General features: G+C 59.4%; 3 protein-coding genes across 6 annotated transcripts; 2 read left to right on the top strand and 1 right to left on the bottom strand.

The window, feature by feature from the left end:
• The first annotated feature begins 4,489 nt into the window (after positions 1 to 4,489).
• Positions 4,490 to 6,264, top strand: Ndufa3 (NADH:ubiquinone oxidoreductase subunit A3). The gene is made up of 4 exons (XM_004648356.2): positions 4,490 to 4,585; positions 4,792 to 4,866; positions 5,754 to 5,831; positions 6,104 to 6,264. Exons 1-4 carry the CDS (start codon positions 4,576 to 4,578, stop codon positions 6,193 to 6,195), a joined length of 255 nt encoding a protein of 84 aa, XP_004648413.1. The 5' UTR covers positions 4,490 to 4,575; the 3' UTR covers positions 6,196 to 6,264.
• Positions 6,265 to 6,318: 54 nt separating this feature from the next.
• Positions 6,319 to 10,309, bottom strand: Tfpt (TCF3 fusion partner). Of its 2 annotated transcripts, XM_023708557.1 has the most exons (7): positions 9,912 to 10,309; positions 9,393 to 9,651; positions 8,104 to 8,132; positions 7,609 to 7,686; positions 6,910 to 6,979; positions 6,624 to 6,842; positions 6,319 to 6,463 (listed from the first exon to the last, which is right to left on the bottom strand). In XM_023708557.1, the coding sequence occupies exons 1-7, from the start codon at positions 9,932 to 9,934 to the stop codon at positions 6,344 to 6,346; spliced, it is 798 nt and encodes a 265-aa protein (XP_023564325.1). In that variant the 5' UTR covers positions 9,935 to 10,309; the 3' UTR covers positions 6,319 to 6,343. The 2 variants fall into 2 exon arrangements, with proteins under 2 accessions (XP_023564325.1, XP_004648412.1); XM_004648355.2 differs by lacking the exon at positions 8,104 to 8,132 and having other exon boundaries at positions 6,321 to 6,463; positions 7,609 to 7,679; positions 9,912 to 10,305.
• A 47-nt stretch (positions 10,310 to 10,356) lies between these two features.
• Positions 10,357 to 20,205, top strand: Prpf31 (pre-mRNA processing factor 31). 3 transcript variants are annotated; one of them, XM_004648353.2, is made up of 14 exons: positions 10,357 to 10,427; positions 11,021 to 11,205; positions 11,316 to 11,376; positions 13,465 to 13,548; positions 13,856 to 13,953; positions 14,600 to 14,706; positions 14,869 to 15,038; positions 15,815 to 15,972; positions 17,294 to 17,383; positions 17,661 to 17,788; positions 17,869 to 17,941; positions 18,329 to 18,457; positions 18,534 to 18,632; positions 19,873 to 20,205. In XM_004648353.2, exons 2-14 carry the CDS (start codon positions 11,029 to 11,031, stop codon positions 19,996 to 19,998), a joined length of 1,500 nt encoding a protein of 499 aa, XP_004648410.1. In that variant the 5' UTR covers positions 10,357 to 10,427; positions 11,021 to 11,028; the 3' UTR covers positions 19,999 to 20,205. The 3 variants fall into 3 exon arrangements, with proteins under 3 accessions (XP_004648410.1, XP_023564323.1, XP_023564322.1); XM_023708555.1 differs by lacking the exon at positions 10,357 to 10,427 and adding an exon at positions 10,455 to 10,525; XM_023708554.1 differs by lacking the exon at positions 10,357 to 10,427 and adding an exon at positions 10,544 to 10,822.
• Positions 20,206 to 21,570: the final 1,365 nt, after the last annotated feature.

The following is a 21,570-nucleotide window of genomic DNA, read 5'->3' as shown; positions in this document are numbered from 1 at the left end:
AGGGAGGAAATCCTGACACACACTGCAGTGCAAATACACTTGAGCAAAGTATGCTGTGTGAAATAAGCCAGGCAGAAGAAGTTAACGAGTAAACTGGATATAGGGGCGCACACCTGTAGTCCCAGCTCTCAGGAGGCTGAGGCAGGAGGACTGCCACAAATTGAAGACCAGTCTGGGTGAGAAAAAAAAAAGAAAAGAAAAGAAAAGAAAAGAAAACTTCCTTCAGCAGAAGCTTTTGGAATGTTCTCCACTACTTCAACAGTGCTTACTACAGATGCAATGAATTAATCAACCGCGGTGCTGTTTAATGTCTACGCTTCATAACACCCAACAGCAGGAGTGGCTCTCCACTCAGGTCTGGCAGTTGATTCTGCAACTGAAACGAAATGAAATTCTCAAGTTCCTGTTAAAGTAAGAAATCCAGCACTGTGTTGGGCGTTCACTTTCTTCCTTGTAATAAATGGGAGAAAAACACCATCTTGTGGTAAGGAGCGCCTTCCGGCTTGACGGGACTGCTTCCCCTCGGCGGCTGAGCTCGGAGTGAATTACAGGCCCAGGCGTTGCCAGGGCGACAGCATCAGCCAAGGCCGCCTGTCGGAGCCGTGCCTTCTCTGGGAAAGTTATGGCTGCAAAACCAGCAGCAATTTCTCACGTCTTTGGCTCTCGCAAGGTTATTTTGTGCAAAATATATTTCCAAGGACGTATTTATGGGCTCAGAAAGTGGAACACACTGCCCACTCCAATAGCCATAGATCTCCGTGCTACACAGGGCTATAAAACACACTTACATTCTTCCCAATATTTTCATCTTATCAAACTAGACTCTTGAATTAGTTTTATGGCATGGAATAATATCTTTTTCTCCTTGCTGTTCTCTCTCTGTCTTTCTCTCCCCCCTCTCTTTTCTTTTGTATAGCTATAAAAAAGATACATGCGGCTGGGCAGATAGGTCAGTGGTCTAAGCCCCTGCCTGGCAGGCACAAGGACCTGGGTTCGATCCCCGGTACCGCATGCTGTGCTGGACCCAGAACCCTGGGTGCACTGTGCTGGCCACAGAAACCAGACATGGTGGCCCACGCCTGTAATCCTAGTGCTGGGGAAGCTGAAACAGGAGGATGACTACAGCGAGACCCTGTACCAGATGAATAAAAGATTAAGGGCCGGTGAGATAGTTCAGTGGTCTAAAGCTCCTGCTTAGGCAAGCTTAGGCAAGGTTAGGCAAACACAGGGATCGCTGTTTGATCCTGGCACCACATGCCGCACCAGCCCCACCCCCAGGGCAGGCTGAGCTGGCCACCAAAAAAAAAAAAAAGAAAAAAAAGATACAGCACTACTTGAAGCAGGGATGACATAAGTTTGAATCTAGCCTAGGCTACTTAGAGACTTTCCCCTTGACCTGCTCTCAAGGGGAAAAAAAAAAAATAAAAAAGAGCAAGAGAGCGGCTAGGTGGTGACTGGTGAGGCACGCCTGTGATCCCAGCACTGGGGGTGCTGAGGCAGGAGGATAGCTGCGAGTTCCAGGCCAGCCTGGGCTACGAAGTGAGTTCAAGGCCAGCCTCAATACCGTCTCAATAACCGCCCCCGTCCCACGAAACAAAGATTTAAAAAGACATTCTCCACTTCTTCCTTAACTGCATTTCAGGGATGTGGGGCTGGAGGCTGTTAAGGCCGAAGTCCTCAGGCTGTTGGGCAGCTCTAAAGACAGCTGCTTTCCCAGCAGGAAGCTAAGCTGGATGTTGGGCATGGGGCGTGGGCACGCAAGGCATGAGCCGTTGGCTCACGCCTCTGGGGCAGAACACGGCCGACACAGCCAGAGGGGAAACACTCTACTTGGGGCTACACTGGGCTCTGTTCCCACAGAGCGCCGCGGTGGCAGGTGCAAGGGGCGCAGGGCAGCGGGCAGCCCTGTGGTCTACAGTCTAGTCTGAGGGCCAGGGCTGTGACAAGAAGAAGAGATACTGTCCTGCGATGGCTTCTGGTTTCCTGGTGTCCAGAAAGGGCACGATGACAGCCTGATGACAGTCAGGTGACACTAGCTGCACTCTGACGCCAGTGTGTGACCTCTCCCCACTCTGGGCAGGCCCCAGTTTCTGAGGACCCCAGTGCAGGTCAAAAGAGTGAACTCACTTGGGACACACACTGCTGGGGCCAGCCAGATCCCAGGACGGAGGGCTCAGCCCCACCCAGAGCCTCCACCAGGGGCCAGCTGAGAGTGGCCAACCCTAGGTCACCCACACATCTGTCAGATGTGGCTGTGGCGCTGGGCTTCGTGAACAGCTCGGGAACCTTGGAGCAACAGAGGGTGAGGTATCCAGTGTCACAGGGGCCATCCTGAAACCTTGCTCCCGGCCCCTCTGGGCCAGCTGTGTGCCAGCCGAGAGGACAGGTCCCAAGGAAGTGACCTTGGTGACGCTCGGGCTCTGGGGTGTCGGGTCGGAAGCAGGAGGCCAGCCAGGCTGCAGGGACTCTGGGCTTGAAGCGTGTGCAGCAGTAGTCACTGTAGGTAGGCACTGCGGGCTGCAGGCAGTGTGAGGTCAGCCCAGGACCGTAGCCACTCAGGGCGGCCTGAGGCTCAGACTCCACAGCTGGCGTGCACTGCAGGCTCACTGGGACACCGCGGGAAGAGGAAGGCCAGGCTGAGCACCAAAATACACTCTGAGTACTTGGAGCCGGGTGCCTGCCAGGGAGGAGGATGTGGGAGTCCCAGCCCCTCTCCAGCCCCAACAGCTCTGGCAGAGCGCAGCCCGCCTGAAGCACAGGCTGGGGAAAGAGGCGGGGCTCTTCTCAGAGCACTAGGCCTGCCGGTCCCACCTTTCGGGGAGCCCAGGAGTCTGCTTCCTCTGCCCCCTTCTGGAAAACCACTCCTCGCTTTCCCCAATCGCAGACTCCTGCCTCCTCTACCTGAGACACCAGGCACCAGCCCTCTCTTGCCTCCAGACTGGGGTGAGGCCCTTGGGCTTTGGCTTTCCAGGGGGCAATGATCTATTTGCACCCCATTTGGCCTGTTAGGCCCCCAGCGTCCTGCTGGACTCCGGAGCCCTGGCTGCCACCTCCTTCCGCATCAAAGTCCAGTAGTCAACACCGTCTGTCTCCAGGAGACCCGAGCTCTGGCTGGCCCTGCCTAAAGAGCCAAAGAAACCGTCCATCCCCTCTTTTCCAGGAATCTCTCACCTGCCCGCCCCTTTACTCTGAATTGCAGTTTGAATCTGATGGCCAGGTAAAGCTGCTGGTCACCCTGCAGAGGGTAGAGGTGACTCAGAGCAGCAGCAGCACAGGGTCACAGCTGGCAGCTCCCTGCCTGGAGGTGCCTCGCCCCTGCCAGGAAATGAGGTGTCACAAGCCCAGCTGCATAAGCCCGTTAGGGAAGGGGAGAGCCCATGGAGCACCCTGGCTGGCTGGGTCTCACCTCCATGGCTCTGTGGAAAAAGTGCGGAGAGGGAATCGCTTTAACCTGTTACGTTCATTCAGCCAACTTGAAGGAAAAAGTAGCTTGGGTGCAGGGGTGCATGGCTGCAATCCTAGCCCTCTGAGAGGCTGAGGCAGGAAGACCGCAAGTTAGCATCTGTTCTTTTTTTTTTTCCATTTATGTATTTGGTACAGGGTCTCGCTGCGCAGCTCAGACTCATAGTGATCCTCCTGTTTTCAGCCTCCCCAGCGCTGGGATTGTAGGCATGCGCCACTATACCCGGCTCAGTCACTGGTGCAGCGTGCTCCAGGGGCAGGGCCGGCGCAGCGTGCGGACCGCGGATGGAAACCCAGTCCCTGAACTTGCCAAACAAGCACTTAGTCTGCTGAGCTATCTTGCCAGTCAAGCTTGCTACTTAATGAGTCCCGAACTCAAAAGCAGGAGGTAGGGTTTGGTGGGGTGTGCAGCTCAGCGAAAAGCTTTGGGTTCAACCCCCAGTACTGTGCAAGTGTGTACAGTACACACACACACACACACGCACGCACGCACACACAGAGGTGCATGCACAAAGCAGCTAGTAAGAGCTGCAAGGAGCATAGCGAAGCTTGACTGAGTAACTCCCACTCACTAAAGACACGGGCCAGATCCTTTTTTTTATGTGACCTGAGTTACGTGGCACAACAAAGCACTCTAGGAGAGCCCACAGAGATAAAGAGTACTTCCTGTCGGAGCCCACCTCAGCCTTTGACCTTTAATATGTATTGTAGGTCATTGGCCTTGGACCTCAACTATTCCATCTGTTAAGTGGGAGTTTACAAGTAAACTGCAGTGAAGACGACTACATTCCGTTTAGGGTGGGCTGCAGCAGGAAGAGCAGAAGTTTCTCCTTGGCAGCGACTTTTAGGCTGAGGCAGAATGACTCCAGCAAGGGTGCAGTTGGGGTTGTTCCATTGGAACCTTCCCACCGCCCCTTTTGCTCTGTGATACTGCGCATGCGCCGAAGAGCCCAGCCACCACAACTCCCGGAGGGTTCCGCGCTCCCGCGGCGGCCTCGGCACTCGTGCTCCAAGGCGCACGCGCAGCCTACGCCTCGAAGCCTCGCGTAGGGACCACAATTCCCAGAGTGCTCCGCGCCCTCGCCGCCGCCGCCCCCGCCCCCGCCGAGCAACATGGCGTCTAGTGAGTGGGGCGCCGCTGGCTCTCCGGGTTCCGGGAGGGGCCGGGACCGCGGGCGGGCTGGGGGCGGAGGCGCGGCGCAAGGCTAAGGCGTCCTGGGGTCAGCGTAGCACGCGCAGTCATCAGGGACCCCTGCAGGGCGGCTGGCACGAGGGGGCTAGAGGTCACACGGACAGCCCCGCAAGGGTGACCCTCGCCTTCCACTCTAGGAGTCGCAGCCTTCCTCAAGAACGCCTGGGCCCAGGAGCCGGTGCTGGTCGTGTCCTTCGCCATCGGGGGCCTCGGTGCGTGAGTTTCCCCGGCGCGGACGCGCATCCTCCGCCGCTCTGCCTTCCACCCGCACAGCCCCACGTTCGCCGCGTCGAAGCGGCGGGGACCCCTCGTCCCCACAGCCAGTATCTGTGCGCCCAAGCGGTGCACACCCCGTTACGCGGCACAGCCCAGATGGTACCCGGGGACACCCGCAGCGCCGAAAGGACGACGCTGGGAACTCACGTTGCGCGCCTCCTTCCCTCCCCGACTCTGGATTGTGGGTTGGGAGTCTTGGGTCTTAAAATCTCCGACTGAGAACCCGCCACAGCACTGCTCACACTTCGGGGTGCCCGGGTCGCCGGGCTGGCGTACGGGGTCCAGTTGTGCAGCTCCTAGGGCTGGGGTGGACCCCGGATTCTGCCTTCAGCGGCTTCCAGGCCGGGGCCGTCCCGGGAGCGCCCGGAGCACGCACTGCGCGAGGCGCGCCGGCCACCGTGGGCACTGAGCGCTGGCGTGCGGCTGGCGGAGCCGAGATGGTGGCAGACACCGGATTTTAGACCCCAGCATTTATTAGTTATGTGGGAAATGGCAGTGGTTAGGTCATACCAAGCTAAGCTCGTTGTTGCTGTGGCTGTTAGAAAACTAGAGCACAGACCGACCCCTTGCCAGGGACTGCTTTCCCTGGTGGCAACAGTCCTTTCCTCTGGAACATTCCCAAGATCCCTCATACACCATGACCACACACTTTCAGAATTGTCTCCTTTTTTCCTGTCCTCACTCTTAGCACTGACTCATCTGAACACTGGGCTCTTTCCCTGTTTTCACCTTCACATCATTGGTGGGGACTGTGGGGTGCGAGGGGCCCCGAGCAAGCTGCCTACTGAGGTGACCTTGATGACCCCACCCCATCTCTCCACAGCTATAATAATGCCCCCTATCAGTCCCTACACCAAATACTCCAGCATGATCAACCAGGCCACGCCCTACAACTACCCAGGTGAGTGGCCCTTTCTGGGAGAGGCGGCCCTTCTGCGGTAGTCAGGACACGCAGCCCAGATTCCTGGGGATTGACAGCCCCCTCCCTCCTAGACTTGTTTCTGCCTATATTCCCATGTCTGCTGCTTTTCCCTTCCCGGTGTCCCCCATTCTCTGACTCTCATACCGGTCTCCCTGGGTCCTGCCTTCGAGTATAAACTAAAAGCCCCTTGGGCCTCTTCCAGGGGCCCGGGCGCTCCACCAGTTTCACTGGCTCACCTTCTCCTCCCATAGTGCCCGTCCGAGATGATGGGAACATGCCTGATGTGCCCAGCCACCCCCAGGATGCCCAGGGCCCCAGCTTGGAGTGGCTGAAGAACTTGTGAGCACCTCTGTAATGGACGGGAAGTGGGCCCCTGCCCTGTCCCCAAATAAAAATGTAAAAGCCAACCCCAGATTCTGAGTGTGTGTGATCAGGGGTGGGATCAGCAGGCAGTGACCAAGACACTTGGGGGTCAGTTTATTGGGGTGGGCTCAGTCAAAGGGGGGGCTGGCTAGAGTAGGGTAGGGCAGCAGTTTGTCAGGCCCCCGAGAGACCCAACTTGAATCCAAAGCCTCGTCTGCTTCAAAGCTGAAGTCCTCTTCAACCTTAATCTGAGGGGACAAGGACAGCGCTCACAGGGCTTTGCAGCCTTGAGACTCGTTCAGGTCTTGCGCTGCTCTCCCCAGCGGGGCTCAGGACCTCCTGTGCCCCGCCCTGTCGCTGCCCTTCTCCAAGCCCTCAGACTCCCAGGCTCCCCAAGCTCCTGCTCACCTGCACGGGGGCCAGTTCTGGGGTCAGTGCAGCGCCCACTCGGCCCCCATCCCGGGGTGCTCGCCGCCTCTTCCGCCCACTGGGCCCCTCACCAGGGGCCGGGCTGCTGGCTTCTGAGGGTGCAGAAGTCCTTCTAGGCGGGGACAGCCCCTCCTTGTCCGGAGGCTCATTTTCCACATTGCCTGGGGTGGGGGTGTCAGTGCCTTGGCTGCCCTCATCCTGGAGGGGAAGGGGCAGGTGAAGGTTGTGTCGGGCTCCCGGCTGCCCAAGCCCGGGAGGAGCTCACCTCCAGCACAATGGTGAACTGGCTGGCGCGGTAATCATCTCCATAGGAGTCCAGCACCCTCATGAGGAACCTGTGTGGACAGAGACGCAGCGGTGGGGCTGCCGAGCGCAGCTTCGCCCTGCTGAACCACTGCCGCTCTCGGCCCAGGGCGCTCGAGCTCTGCAGTCAGAGGCCTGCAGCCGGCCCACCTGGCTGTGGGTCTCGGGTGGTGCTGTCTGGTTGTTGGGTTTCCCGCCTGTAACAGGCAGTGATTGCCAAGGGGACAGGGAAACTCACTGTTGGGTGGCCAGGGTGCCAAGAGGGCTCCACAGAAGGGGAGCACCCACAAATCAAGATGGACCCGGCAACTAGGCAGAGCCATGGGCTGATAGGCATGAGGCTCCTCCCACCTCCCTGGGGCAGAGCCGGGCGCGGGACACACGTGGGGCACCTGGGGCTGCTGGTCGCAGGGTTGTGTGGGGCGCTCTGAGCTCAGCGCTCAATCTGTGTACACTGGTGGCACCCTTATGCAGCTTGGAGGGTGCTGCTCGCTCTGGGTCCCGGCAGGCAAGTGCTGAGTGTGGAGTGCTGTGCTCTGCACCCAGGGACTCCTGGCCACGGCCCCATCTCCCCCGCATCTGGTCCTCGAGCATGTGTAGGGGTGAGACATGCGGGACAGCTGGCTTGGGGGGGAAGGACAGCAGCAGAGGGGAGGGCTACCTGCGCTCCTGCTGCAGCCTCCGAGTTATCCGCTGTACCTGGTGCAGCCGGTCCAGCACGCGCTCGTTCACCTGTGGCGGGGAGAGTGGCGGCCATCAGCTCCGCTGTTGGTGCCTGCTTGCTGTGCGGTGGAGCTCCTCCTTCCCCACCTCCTGTCCACAAAGGCTTGCTGGCTCTCAGTGCACATGCGCACTGCTGTCTTGGTGGGGGTACCCCCACCGCTGGACTGGGCGCTGGATAGGACCTATGCAGTGCACTACATCCACAGCCCTGTTTTGGTTCTGTATTTTTTTTTTTTTTTTTTTTTTTGCAGCACCATGGATCGAACTTGGGACCTTGCGCTTGCCAAGCAGGCGCTTATGCCGCTGAGCTATCTCCTGGGCTCTTGTTTTGCATTCTGACTAAGTTGCTCTTAACTTGTGACACCCCGTCTTGACCTCCTGGAGGCTGCACCACAGCACCTTGCTTGCCAGGGGCTTTCAACATGCTGTTCCCTCTGCTGGATCGGCTCTCACCGCTGTCACCTGCAGAGGGAGCCCCAGCCTGTTAACATGAGCCAACTCCGCACCCCACCAGCTCAAGCCAGGTGTTCACTGCTCCTGTGGGCTTCCCCCACCCCCGTGGCTCACCTAATCCAAACGTATTCTTTCTTCCCTTACTGTCTGCTCCCCATCCCAGTGCATGCCCCACCAGGGCAGGGATGGCGCCTGTGTCCTGTGCTTTTACAGAGCAGCACTTGCCGGCCTCAGCCCCACCTGTGGAACTGTGGCTTCAGCACTGAGTGTCTGACTGACAGCAGGAATGGCTGCGTAGGGGGGCTGGCACAAGGCCTGCGGGGCATGCTTGACCGGCGGTGAGGAGAGCAGCTCGCAGGAGGGCAGCAATCTGAGAGCCCAGCAGACACTAGGGGAGACAGGCGATGGCCAGAGAGCCCCGAAAGGTGCCCTGGAAAGGCTGGGCACACTCCTTCAGAAAGGGCTGCTGGCACTGAGACCACAGCACCTCAGCATGACTGTTTCTAAAGATGGTGTCCACAGAAGTGAGCAAATTAAAATGAAGTCTCTGGGGTACACCCCAGCTAAGTGGCTGCTGTCCTCGTGGAAAGGGAAAACAGATGTGGATCGGCACATGGACCAGCACGTGAGAGCGGAGGCGGGGGCAAGGGTGATGCTGCTACCAGTCAACACCAAGGCTGCTGAAGAGTCCATCATAGCCCTGGGGACCAGCCTGTGGACACTCTGGTCCCAGATTTCTAGCCCCTAAATTGCAAGACAAAGCCAGGCACAGGTGCACGCCTGCCATCCCAGCACTCTGGAGGCTGAGGCAGGAGGCCTGCCCTAAGTTTGAGGCAAGCCTGAACTATGGAGATCCTGTCTCAGAAAAAAGAAACCTTAAAACTGGAAGACACCAAATGTCTGTCGCAGGGTCACCAGCCTGTGATACTTCAGAAGCTGCAGTGGCCAGACCAAACTCCACATGCTGTCTTCAGGGAGTCTTTCAGAGGCCTGACACCACTCCACCCACCCCTTAAAAACCCTTCAACTGCCCAGACCAACGCTCAAAAGAAAAACAGCTCCAACGTTCCTGCCCTGCTGCTCTTGCCCGTTAGGATTTGAGCTCACGGAGCCCACCCGGGAGGGATAAGGAAGGACTCAACTGAGATCCGGGTCTAGGGCAGGAAGAGAACCCAGGCGAGTCTGGGGCATCTCCCGTCAGGGAGGCTCGGAGCGGGCGGCTGCATCGAGGGCGTGACCCAGCGCGGGACCCCACACTCACCTACCTACCTGCTCGATCTCCCGGCAGCGCCGCACCAGCGCCTGGTACTTCCTGCGGTTCATCTCCCGCTGGCGCCGCCGCTGTCCCCGCTCCGCCTCTTCCTCTTCATCGCGCTCCCGGAGCCCCGAGCCCCCCAAGCCGCCGGACACGAACTCCACTTCGGTCTCTAGCTCACTCTCCAGGATGTGCCCGCCGAACAGGGGCGGCAGGGCCAACTCTGAGCCAGGCGGTGCCGAGAACTCCTCGAACCCCACCGCTGCCATGGTCCTGCAGGGCCAGAGGGGTTGAGGGGCGCCGTATCCCAGCTCTGCAACCCCCATTCATTCCTCAGCCCTCCTCCTCCGTCCTTCCCGGCCTGTTAGACCCGCGTGATCCCAGGTCTTCTCCCGTGCAGACCCTGCCCCTCCCAGGGCTGTCTGTACAGCAGGCACACGGACTACCATCCTCAGCGGGCCCCGAGTCAGGGGCTGCGCGTCGCGGGCCGCAGCATCCTCCGGGTGCGCGGCCGGTCCGGCTCCTCCACTCACCCCTCTCTCTGCTCCAGCTCCATCTCGGCCGCGCCGGCGCCCCAGGCCACAGCACTCCAGCCCCAGGCGTCTAGGTTGAGCCGTGCGCAGAACTACCGGTCCCATCAGGCTTCGCGGCCGAGGAACACGGCCTTCTGGAAGTTGTAGTTTCCTATTTCCGGCTTCGTTCCCTCAGCCCGGGTTGCCCCAGCCGAAATCGCGGTTTAAAGGCCTTCCCTTCTTCCCTACTCCGCTCCCAGTCGTCTGCGCTACTACCACCTTTATTCTGATCTCGGCCCTCCGCAGTCTTGGCGCGGCGACTCGCCTGAAACCGGCTCGGTCCTTGGGGCCACGAGCCCGCTGAGCCCCTCTCCGGGCCCGCTCACGCGTCTAAGCCCAAACTCGGGCTAATACAGTTCTGCCGACTGGCCAATCAGAGCGCGGCTGTGCCGGATAGCTGTGCGCTGCGTCATCAGAGAGCGCCGGCCGCTGCCGTGACGCTAATTTCCTAGGAGCAGCCGTGAGCGGAGGGAAGAGGTGAGCGTTTCGGGGACCACGGGAGGGCGGGAGGGCTGGAGGCCAGACTCTTGCGTCGGCAGGAGGAAGCTTATGAGGAGAACGCCGGGCCTTCACAGGTCGGTCGCCCAGAAGCCTCGTATACCCCTCCTGTGCTCTGGCCCTGTCAGGAGTGGGATTATTTCCCGCCCTCATAGAGCTTTAAGTGATGCCCCGGAGTCGGGCTCAGTGAGGGAGTCACATCCAGATCGTGACGCGCGCGGGCGCAGACACGCGGGACTTGGGGGGCGTGTATCACGAAGCAGCCCGCCGGGGCCTGAAAGGGGAGCAGAAGGCTGGGGAGCTGTTGGGCACCAACAGTGGGGCCGAGAGCCATTTTAGGCCAAGGGGACCGGTCTGTGAAGACTGAGCTATCGGTGAGTCGTCACACGGGGTCATTTGGCATCGTAACCTGGGTCGGGATGCGGATGTCGCCGAAGAGCAAAGCGAGGGGAAGCGCCCGACCTCGCGGAGCCTGCTTGTGGGGTTGGACCTTCCAGGAGAGAGGCCCTGCATTAATACAGTGGGACTGGTCAGGTGCAGTTTTACTGAGCCCTGCCCTTCCACCTCCGTAGGCCTCGGGATGTCTCTGGCAGATGAGCTCTTAGCTGACCTCGAGGAGGCCGCAGAGGAGGAGGAAGGAGGAAGCTATGGCGAGGAAGAAGAGGAGCCGGCAATCGAGGATGTACAGGAGGAGACACAGCTGGATCTCTCCGGGGATTCGGTCAAGAGTATCGCCAAGCTGTGGGACAGCAAGATGGTGAGAGGGCATGCGCAGGGGTGCGAGTGCGGGGCTCAGGAGCTCCAGATGAGTGATGAAGCAGTGAGGTCTTTTTGAAGAGCCCCAATGACTCTGCTCTTCCCTGACAGTTTGCTGAGATCATGATGAAGATTGAGGAATACATCAGCAAGCAGGCCAAAGCGTCGGAAGGTACTGCCTCGCCCTCAGCTTGCATTCTCCCTCAGGCCTCATGGCTCTTTCGCTCCTAGTGGCTTCCTGGATTGTTTGTCCCTCTCAAGCTTTCCCAGAGCCCTCCTTTCGTCCATCCAACCTCATTCCACTTCTCCCCCCAAAGCACTGCATGACAAAGTTCTCATTCTATACTGAGCCCTTACTTATTGTGACAGAATTTGGCTCAGAATTCCTCAAGCAGGCTGCACGTGTTGGCACAGGAAGGCCAACAAGTTTGAGCACAGCCTACACAATGTAGTGACTTAGTAAGATCCTGTCTCAAAATAAAGGGCTGGGGATGTAGCTCAGTATCAAGGACCTGGGTTCAGTCCTCACACTGACAAACAAATAGGTAGCTAAACAGAATTCCCAAACTGCAGTTGCAGTTATGGGGTTTTTACATCTATAAACCATGTATTGTATTCTTCTTCAAATCAGTTAACATGCATCCCTTAACTGTATGTAAAACTTAAAGGTATTATTGCTGAGAGTGAAGAAATGGAACCTTCGGGTAAATATGAAGTAACCACGGAATAAGTAGGGTGTTAGGGTGTCGCCTGAAAGCTTTCACCCATGAGTAGGGTGGGCCTATCACCATTCCCTTCTGGGCAGAAGAGGACTGTAGACTCCAGAGTAGAGTTTGATTTTTTTTTTTTTTTGCTCGTTCAGGTTGCCTTAAGGGCGGGTCTGGTAATACAGGTGGAGGTGAGGATTGAACCGCCATATCTTGTGCCTGATTGCATTTGCAGGCACTTAAACAACTGAGCTAACTGCCTGGCCCCCAGAGTGGAGTTTGTCATTACTGGGAAGCTCTGGGAGTTGCTGGGACAGTAGAGTCAGAACACAAGCTTTGGAGCCACACCATACTCCTCCTCTAATCCCTGCTTGGACAGTCAGTGGAACTGGCCCAGGTCTCTGCTTTCGAAGTGCCTGCATCCTGGGCCGCCTGTGGTGGGCGGTGTGCAGCTCCAGGCAGCGTGGAGCTGTGGGAGGGGCCCACTGGCCCTGCCTTCGGGGTGAGGTGCTTGACTGGAGTTGGAGCTTGAGTACACTTGTGGGCAGAGAAGGGGGAACAGGCCCTAGGCCAGGGCGCGCAGCATGGCCAGAACTCGGGAGCACCAAGGAGGCTCTGGAGGGAGCCAGCTCCTGCTGGGGTCCAGGGCTGGCTGAAGTTTCTGGTCCATGGAGCCACTGTGGGGAGTGACATTTCCTGAGCTCAGGCTGGATGTGTGTTGGGGGGAAGGTGCCGTGAAACCCTTCAGGTCAGGTGCTCATTTGAGTCCCGCGGGGGGGTCCAGGTGTGGTGCAGGTGCCGGGGAGAAGTCTGTAGGAAGCTGCACTGTCAGTGCTGAGCTGTGAGAAGGCAGGGGAGCTCTCAGGTGGGCTGGGCAGATGCAGGCTCCCTGCCTGGGGTCATCTCTGCCTGTCAGCTATGCAGCATCAGGCAGTGGCCTCCAGTTTAATTGGAGCTGCCCTGGTGGCCACGGGTGAAGTAAATCAGGCCCTGTATGACACAGGACACCTGAGAGGGTCCCCGTGGCCCTGTGCGTGTCAGCTGTGCTGCTGCCAGGCCCTGATGGTGCTGCGATCGCTATTAGTACACAGAGTGGTTTCCAGAAGCATAAAAGGAGGGAATGTTGGCGGTAGAGGGAACAGTGCCTGCGAAGGTCAGAAGTTGACCAGCCGTACCTGGGCCCGGCCAGTTGCAATCAGTGGAGTCAGGTGGAGGTGTGGAGAGGACAGGATTGGGAGATGGCAAGGCTGTGCTGGGGAGCCTGGATGGAGCCCTGGGCAGCTCAGGTGCAGAACTTGTCCCTGTGGAGCATCCACACACAGAACCCTTTAGTGTCATTCTAGGAGGCCTGTTTGTTAGCCTTGGGACACTGGGGTCCATGGGGGGGTATATGCATGATGGAGTCAAGTCTTGAGAGACCTGGAGGACAGGTTGGTGGGACAGCAGAGTCAGCCTCGCAGCACAGCCTCACCAAAGGTACCTTTCAACCCTGAGCTTCCCCTGCTGTGTGCGGGGTGGCATGGGGTACACTCAGCCTGTTCTTCCACCCATAGTGATGGGACCAGTGGAGGCAGCTCCTGAGTACCGTGTCATTGTGGATGCCAACAACCTGACTGTGGAGATTGAGAATGAGCTGAGTGAGTGCTGGGGAAAGTGGGGAGCCCTGCGGGGGGCCCCTGTGCATCGCCATTAGCCTTTCGCTCTCCCACATCCTGCCCTGGGCCAGCCTGGCTTGCCTGAGGGGGCGCACAGTTGCTTCCCTGAGGGCCTGCCCAGAAGCTGTGTGCATATTTCCTCTCAGAACCTGTGTGGTCTTTGTGCTGGGGTCCAGGGCCAAGATGCGAGCCCGAGATCTGGCTGGTGAACAAGAGTGGCAGTGGGTGTCAGGGACCACTTCAGGGCCTGCTCCCCTCACAGACCACCCCTCCTGCTCCTGCCCCCTAGACATCATCCATAAGTTCATCCGGGACAAGTACTCGAAGCGGTTCCCCGAGCTGGAGTCTCTGGTCCCTAACGCACTGGACTACATCCGTACAGTCAAGGTGATGGAGAGCAGGGGCTGGAGGGCCGGGGCAGGGGCTCCCTGTGGGGAGACAGAGGCCCCACAGGGTCTTCCTGCTGTCCTGGTGGTCCTGGTGTTGCAAGCCACACTTGGGGCCAGTGGCATTTGCGGTGAGAACCAAAGGCTGGTGGGGGAAGGCCCAAGTGGGGGAAGCAGGCAGGAGGTAGGAGGAGGCCAGGGTGAGGCTAGGAGGCCAGAAAGGCCTGGCCTGTCAGATTATGAGGCTTTTTGCTGTTACAGGGAAGTCCAGGATTCAAGAAAGGGGCAGCGCTGGGCACAGAGGCATAGGCCTGTAATCCCAGCAGTCTGGGAGGCTGAGGCACAAAGATTATCAGCTCCAACCCAGCCTAGTGGGCCCCTGCCTGTGTGCAGATGAGGCTGTGGCAGAGGAAGTGCCTGTCAGAGCCGTGCTCTGAGTTGCCGTGGACCCAGCCCATCCAGTGGGCACATCCTCCTGGCCTGCTTCTCCGCCCGCGCTCTGTGGAGCTGCCCATGGTGCTGGGGCTCTAAGCAGTGAACCTTGTGACTGGTGGGGAGCAGGCCCAGCCTTGCTGAGAGACCTAAGGGTGCGGGAGCCGGAGAGCTGCCCCTTCCTTCCTGAGCCCGTCACCCCCTTTGCACTCCAGGAGCTGGGCAATAGTCTGGACAAGTGCAAGAACAACGAGAACCTGCAGCAGATCCTCACCAACGCCACCATCATGGTGGTCAGCGTCACGGCCTCCACCACGCAGGGGTACGGACGGCAGAGACGGCAGAGCCCTGACTCCCGCCACACATGTACCCAGGCCCAGGGCGGGGGGACGTGGGTGGGGCATGTGCGTGTGCGCATGTGCACACAGTAGGGAGGGCAGGCGTGAGCAGCAGGACTTTCAAGAGGACCCATCTGACCCTGCAGGCAGCAGCTTTCTGAGGAGGAGTTGGAGCGGCTGGAGGAGGCCTGCGACATGGCGCTGGAGCTGAATGCCTCCAAGCACCGCATCTATGAGTACGTGGAGTCCCGGATGTCCTTCATTGCCCCCAACCTGTCCATCATTATCGGCGCCTCCACTGCAGCCAAGATCATGGGTGAGGACCGTTCTGTTGCCAGGGTGCTTGCCTCGGAAGTGGGGCCCAGAGCCTGGGGCAGAAGGGACAGAGGGGCAGAGGGGAAGGCGGTGGAGCGGCTCGGCTGGGGCTCGGGACTGGCGGGAGCCTCGCCTGGGCCCCTCTGGCCGCGTGAGGGCACGTGTCCCTTGCGGACCACTCTGGCTCCCACTCAAGCTTGTCCTACCTTTGCCAGAGGCTCTTTCTGGAGTTCTTATTCAGTGGGGTGGGCTCCCCACTCCTTACAGTCGCATGTGGGGTCCCCATCAGTGGTGGGGATGTCTCCCCGATGCTCCTCTCCCCTCGCTATGCCCCTCGCAGCCTCCCTGGAAACAGAACTAGCCCCAGGGCCTGCTGCTGGGAGGTCCTGGTTTGCCGAGTATCCATCCGAAATACAGAGATGGGCCCGAGGGGCGGGGCGCGCCTGTAATCTCAGCACTCGGGAGCTGAGGCAGGAGGATCGCTGTGAATTGTAGGCTGGCCTGGGCTGCATAGTGAGTTCGTGACCAGCCTGATCTGCACAGCAAGATGATGTTTCAAACAGCAGCAGCGAAACACAAAAGCCGCCTGTGGACGGAGTCCGAGGAATGGGGCTGGACGCCTGTGCAGTCAGTTTCCTCCTGGGCTACTTCCTGGGCCTGTGTCCTTGCTGCGCCGCGCACAGCTGCTGCACGCAGGCAGGCAGGCAGGGCCGCAGGCAGGCAGGGCGCGCCGCGCACAGTGGGTCGGCCAGCCCCGCCTCTCCCCCAACCCTGCAGGCGTGGCCGGCGGTCTGACCAACCTCTCCAAGATGCCTGCCTGCAACATCATGCTACTCGGGGCCCAGCGCAAGACTCTGTCGGGCTTCTCGTCCACCTCCGTGCTGCCCCACACCGGCTACATCTACCACAGCGACATCGTGCAGTCCCTGCCCCCGGTGAGCCCCTCTGCCCACTGCTCGGCTCGCACTCTGGGCTAGGTGTGCTCACGTGTGCACCGAGGCCTCACGTGGCACCAGTACGTATGAGAGGAAAGCTGAGCCGGCTTCCGCTCCTCGGGCCCCTGCCGTGGACGCCTGCCCAAGAGGTGGCCTCAGCCTGGCTGCCGGGCACCCCCGGAGCAGAGCCCTCGGCCTGACTGTGTGCTGCCAAGCAAGGCTGGGGCCAGGGCCCTGTGGCCAGGTCAGGCCCTTTCTTCCTCAGCGGTGCTAGTGGCTTCTTGTTGTGGTCACTCACTGTATTTGTGGCCAGGGATTCCGTAGCATCCCCTGTGTTTCCTAACATCCACCTTTATCTCATGGTAGAAAGCATGCATTTCAGGGAATATATGGGCAGGTCTTTTAACTTAAAACACTGCATTTAAAAATTTTATTAATCTACTTACTGGATTGGTTGTTCCCCGCCCTCCCTCCCCCCATGGAGGAATCTTGATCTTTCTACATTCAATTTGTTGTTGTTGTTTGTTTGTTTTTGATTGAACTCAGGCCCTTGCGCTTGCCGGGCAAGTGCTTATTCTCCTGAGCCATCTCCCCGGCCTGATGGGTTGGTTTTTGAGACAGGGTCTTGCTGTGTAGCTCAGGCCCTGAACTCACTGTGTGGCCCAGGCTGGCCCTGCCCCGGGAGCAGTGGTGCAGCACCCACCACCCCCTCCCTCCTCCCAGCAGCTCAGGCCCCGCCTGTGGACGCTGTCCACGCGTGGGAAATGGGACCGTGACCAGTGGCCGGAGCTGAGCCTTGTAGAGGTGGACCTGGGGGACTCCCACGGGCCCTGGACTGGTAGCTTCTATGTCACCTTGTCACTGAGCCAGCTGGCATTATTACCCAGTGCTGCTGCCTGTCAGCTGTGTTGTGCTCCTCATCCTCCCACTCACGGTAAATGGGGCCAAGAGGGGCGACTCTCCAGGCTGGGTGCACGCTGAATCCCGGCACTCTGGGAAGCTGAGGTAGGAGGATCGAAGGTTGGGGCTCACCCGGGCAATGTAGCATCTTAGCAAGACCCTGACTCAGAATGAGAAAACTTTTTTAAGGGCTGGCTACATGACCCATTGCAAAGTCCTGGGTTTGATTCCTAGTACTGCAAGGACAAAAAATCCTGGGCCTCTCAGACTGTCAGGAGCACCCAGGCCCACACAGTGCGGCCTCTTGCCCAGGGTCTAGGTCTGGCCAGCCCTCGTGGAGAGGCGGCCTCACCAGCGCCGTGGTCATCTCTGCCACCCTGGCTGCCTGGCTCACAGATGCCACTCCTTTCCCTTGCTCCAGGATCTGCGGCGGAAGGCGGCCCGGCTGGTGGCCGCCAAGTGCACGTTGGCTGCCCGCGTGGACAGTTTCCATGAGAGCTCAGAGGGGAAGGTGAGCAGCCGCCAGGTGGCCCAGGAGCACCCTGATGGGACAGGCAGAGCCTTTGCAGGCCCGTGTGCTGGAGCACGGGGTGGGGGCTGGTGGGATAGCAGGGCACAGCGAGGGAGTTGTGTCTGAAGGGCTCGGAGGCAGGGCTGGAGCTGGGGTTCAAAGTGGGCGAGGTCTTGGTTGGGCCTCAGCCACCAGTACCCAGGTGAGGGGCAGTAAGGGTGTTGGGGGTTGCGGGGCACCCCAGGGAGGGCACTACATTCTTCACGCTGCCCACCAGGTGGGCTATGAGCTCAAGGATGAGATAGAACGCAAGTTTGACAAGTGGCAGGAGCCACCGCCAGTGAAGCAGGTGAAGCCCCTGCCTGCACCCCTGGACGGGCAGCGAAAGAAGCGAGGGGGCCGCAGGTGAGGGGCCTGGGGTGTGGCAGTGGGTGGGCAGGGCCAGGGAGTAGGGTGGCACCCCCAGCTGACCTCTGACCTCCCAGGTACCGCAAGATGAAGGAGCGGCTCGGATTGACGGAGATCCGGAAGCAAGCCAACCGCATGAGCTTTGGAGAGGTCAGCCGTGCTCCTAGCCCCCAAAATTCCCTGTGGTGACCCTCAGGGCTGCCCATAGGCCTCTGCCCCCAGACCCCAAAGACTTTCCAGGCTGGTTCCTCTGGTCCTGAGGGTCCCCTGCTCTGTGTGTCCCCCATGGACTGCACCCCAGGCCCAGTGCCCTGGTCCTGCAAGGCCCCAACCTGGAGTAGCCTCAGCAGGGCAGCTACCCATGCTCCATGACAACCTCAGTTCAGCTTGGCTCAAGCAGCACCAGGACTCAGGCTGGTTTCCTGCATCCCCAGCGCTGGAGCAGGGTGCTTGGGCTGGGTAGTGCCTCAAGTCAGTGACTAGGCCCTGACAGAGGGGATGCCTGGCTGCACAACATCTGAGTCTTTCCTTCCCCAGATTGAGGAGGATGCCTACCAGGAGGACCTGGGCTTTAGCCTGGGCCACCTCGGCAAGTCGGGCAGTGGGCGTGTGCGGCAGACACAAGTGAACGAGGCTACCAAGGCCAGGATCTCTAAGACACTGCAGGTATGGCCGGGCTGGGCTGAGGGTCCAGGGGTCTGGTGGCCAGATGAGTCCGGATCACAGCCCCTCCCTCCCGCAGCGGACCCTGCAGAAGCAGAGCGTGGTATATGGCGGGAAGTCCACCATCCGGGACCGCTCCTCAGGGACTGCCTCCAGTGTGGCCTTCACCCCACTCCAGGTACCCCACTCTGGCTCGCCCCACCCCAGCCCTAGTGCCCTGCAGTGCTCCCCACGGCAGTGAAGCCCCTGGTGGGGCTGGTGTGGAGGCTGTGCCCCTGCAGTCAAAGGCTCGGGCAGCTTTGGGCACTGTGCCCACAGAGTTGGGTCTAGGACTGTGTCCACAGTCTGAGTCCCTGGTGGCCCACTTGTTATGACTGAGGTGACCTTGCAGCTGCACTCAAGGTCAAGTTCACAACCAGGTGAACTTGGATGCCACCCCAGTTCAGGTCCCAGCCTTGCAGTGAAGAGCAGTGTGGAGCTGGGTGCCTGTACCTCCCTTGCCTTAGTTTACCACAGAGTAAAGCGAGGCTGTCCCCTTGTCAGGATTGGTGAGCGCACATCTGTTGAGCCATCATGCCCCAAGCACTGCTCTGGAGCTGGGAAGAAAGAACAGCAGGGAGACAGGCTTGGTCCCCTGGAGGTTGTAGGTAGTAGGGGACGCTGAATTAGAAGGCGGTGGGTGTCAGGGAGAAGCAGGCAGGAGATGGGGGTCTTGGTTTCAAAGCGGCCAGGAGGTCTTAGCAAGAATTACCACGTTGAAAGCAGTCTGGCTAGGGCTGACGAGACAGCTCAGTGGACTAAGTGCCCGCTTAGGCAAGCGCAGGACTGGGGTTCAATCCCCAGCACCTCACGCCCACTGGCCCCACTCCTGGGCACGCTGAGCAAGACCAGGAGGGTTGGTGCATGCCTGTAATCCCAGTGCTGGAGAGGCTGAAAACAGGAGGATCGCTACAAGTCCGAACTGCGTAGTGAGACCTTGTACCAGATACATCTAAAAACAAAACAAAACAAAAAACCAGAAAGAAAACAGTTCGGCTGAGGTGTACACTTTTGACACCCCAGCCCTCTGGGAGGGGGAGACAGGAGCATCGAGAGTTCCAGCCTGGCCTGGGCAACTTAGCGAGACCCTAATTCAGAGTAACAAGCGCTGGGGATGGAGCGCACTACTCAGGTGTCAATTCCTAGTACTGAGGAAAGGAAGAAAACAAGTACCAGGCTGGCATTACCATTGTCTGTGGTGTTGCGCTTTGTGTTGGCGCTTTAGGCCGGCCGCCTCCCTCTGGGACTCCGTCTCCTCCTGGGCAGCCCAGGAGGGAGGGAATGGGTTTCCTCAGAGGGGGTACGAATCCAGCCGTCTGCCAGTCCCTTCCCCCAGCAGGGGCCCAGAACCTGGCAAGTCACCTGCTCTTCCTGTCCAGGGCCTGGAGATCGTGAACCCACAGGCGGCTGAGAAGAAGGTGGCCGAGGCCAGCCAGAAGTACTTCTCCAGCATGGCCGAGTTCCTCAAGGTCAAGAGTGAGAAGAGCGGCATCACATCCACCTGAGGCCCTGCTGCCGCTGCTGAGGGAGGCACTGGGGCACGAGGTTCCGCAGAGCGAGCTGCTTGCCTTTGTCACGGGCCGGGCCAGGAGGCCCTCGAAGACGCCCAGGATGGAGACCGCCCCACACAGGCAGAGCAGGTCTCGTGTGCACGGCGAAAGGAGATGCTTTTTGTGGAAAGAGCACAATTAAAAGCGCGGCGTCGAGCTTTGTCCAGGGCGCGTGGTTGCTCGTCTGCTCCTGCGAGAGCCAGAGCGCCTGACCCAGCCGGGTGCCCCGCCCTCCCTGCAGCTCTGCGCGCTGCCTGCCCTTTCATTCCACGCCTGCCTCTTCCGTGGTGCCGCTGCCGCTGTGCTAGCCTTGTCCCCTGGGCTGGGCTGCACTTTCCAGCCAACCGTAGCCTCCCCAGGGCACGGTTTAGAAAGATGGAGAGGATGCGTGGCGCGGTGCCCACCAGGACTCCTGGCGCCCGGGTGGGGTTGGTGGGTAGGGGGCCTCCAGGCCTCTGAGAAAGGAAAGGCAGGTGGGCTTCTTGTCTGGTAGGAACAAGTTCTGGCTATACAAGTTCCTGCCAGGTGAGGTATAGGATTGTGCATGCGTGTGTGTGTACACACACACACGCGCGTGCGTATGCACGCATGTAGTCGGGCATGGGCCCAGCCCCAGGGGCACTCACAGAGCTGGAGAACATGTGCGCGTTCAGAAGGTGTCTTGGGACCAAGGTTCCCATGAAGCTTAAGGAAGAGTGGCTTCTGGGCTCCGTAGGGGTCCCAAGGAGCCCTGGTCCCTCAAGTTCTGAGGTCAGGGCTTTCTGTCTTTTGAGGCAGAGTTTCACTACTTCAGGTGGGTGTCGAACTTACCAGGTAGCCCAAAGTATCCTAGAAGTTGTGACCCTCCTGCCTGGGCTGCCCCACTGGTGGGATTACAGGTGTGGACCACCACGCCCTGCTCAAGGCTTGTAGTTACGGGGTGGGGTTGCTTTCTGGGTTCCCAGCTTCTGTCTTTGAGACCTTGCTCTTTCTCTTCCCTTCTCTGGGCCTTCAGCTGTCACCACCGCTCTGTGTCCTGCGGCCCAGGGCCCCGCCTCTGCACCTCAGCCTCTCTGGCCTCCCCAGGGTACACATCGGAGCTTCCTCCCCAGCCTCAGGACTGCCCGGTTTGATGCTGGAGCCTTTTGGCCTGCCATGTTTGAAAGTGACAGCAGCTTGTGCTTATTTCCCGAAATGCGTTCTCTGTCCCCGAGTATGTTCAGAACCCCTTTGCCCAGGCCTGAGTGTACCTGGCAGTTGGCAGCGACAGTAGGGTGGCAAGTACAGCCGTGATTGTCAGAGTGTGGACCTCAGGCAGCGTGGAGGACCCAGGGTGCCCCAGGGAGGCGAAGCAGTGCAGTCGCCAAGGGGCCTAGAGGCTGCTTTTCCCTCAGGAGCGCCCAGCCACCAGGGAGGCGGTGAAGCGCTCTGGGGCTCCTTAGAAGCCCGGTGTGGTGGCGCATGCCTGGAATCCCAGTACTGAGACAGGAGGATCACTAGAGTCTGAGCTGTATAGCGAGACCAAAAAATTTAAAAAAGAAAAAAAAA

Source organism: Octodon degus, unplaced genomic scaffold, assembly GCF_000260255.1.
Source record: "Octodon degus isolate 3935 unplaced genomic scaffold, OctDeg1.0 scaffold00393, whole genome shotgun sequence".
Lineage (NCBI taxonomy): Eukaryota > Metazoa > Chordata > Mammalia > Rodentia > Octodontidae > Octodon > Octodon degus.
The sequence above is the reverse complement of the archived record's forward strand: the minus strand, read 5'-3'. Positions and strand labels throughout refer to the sequence as shown.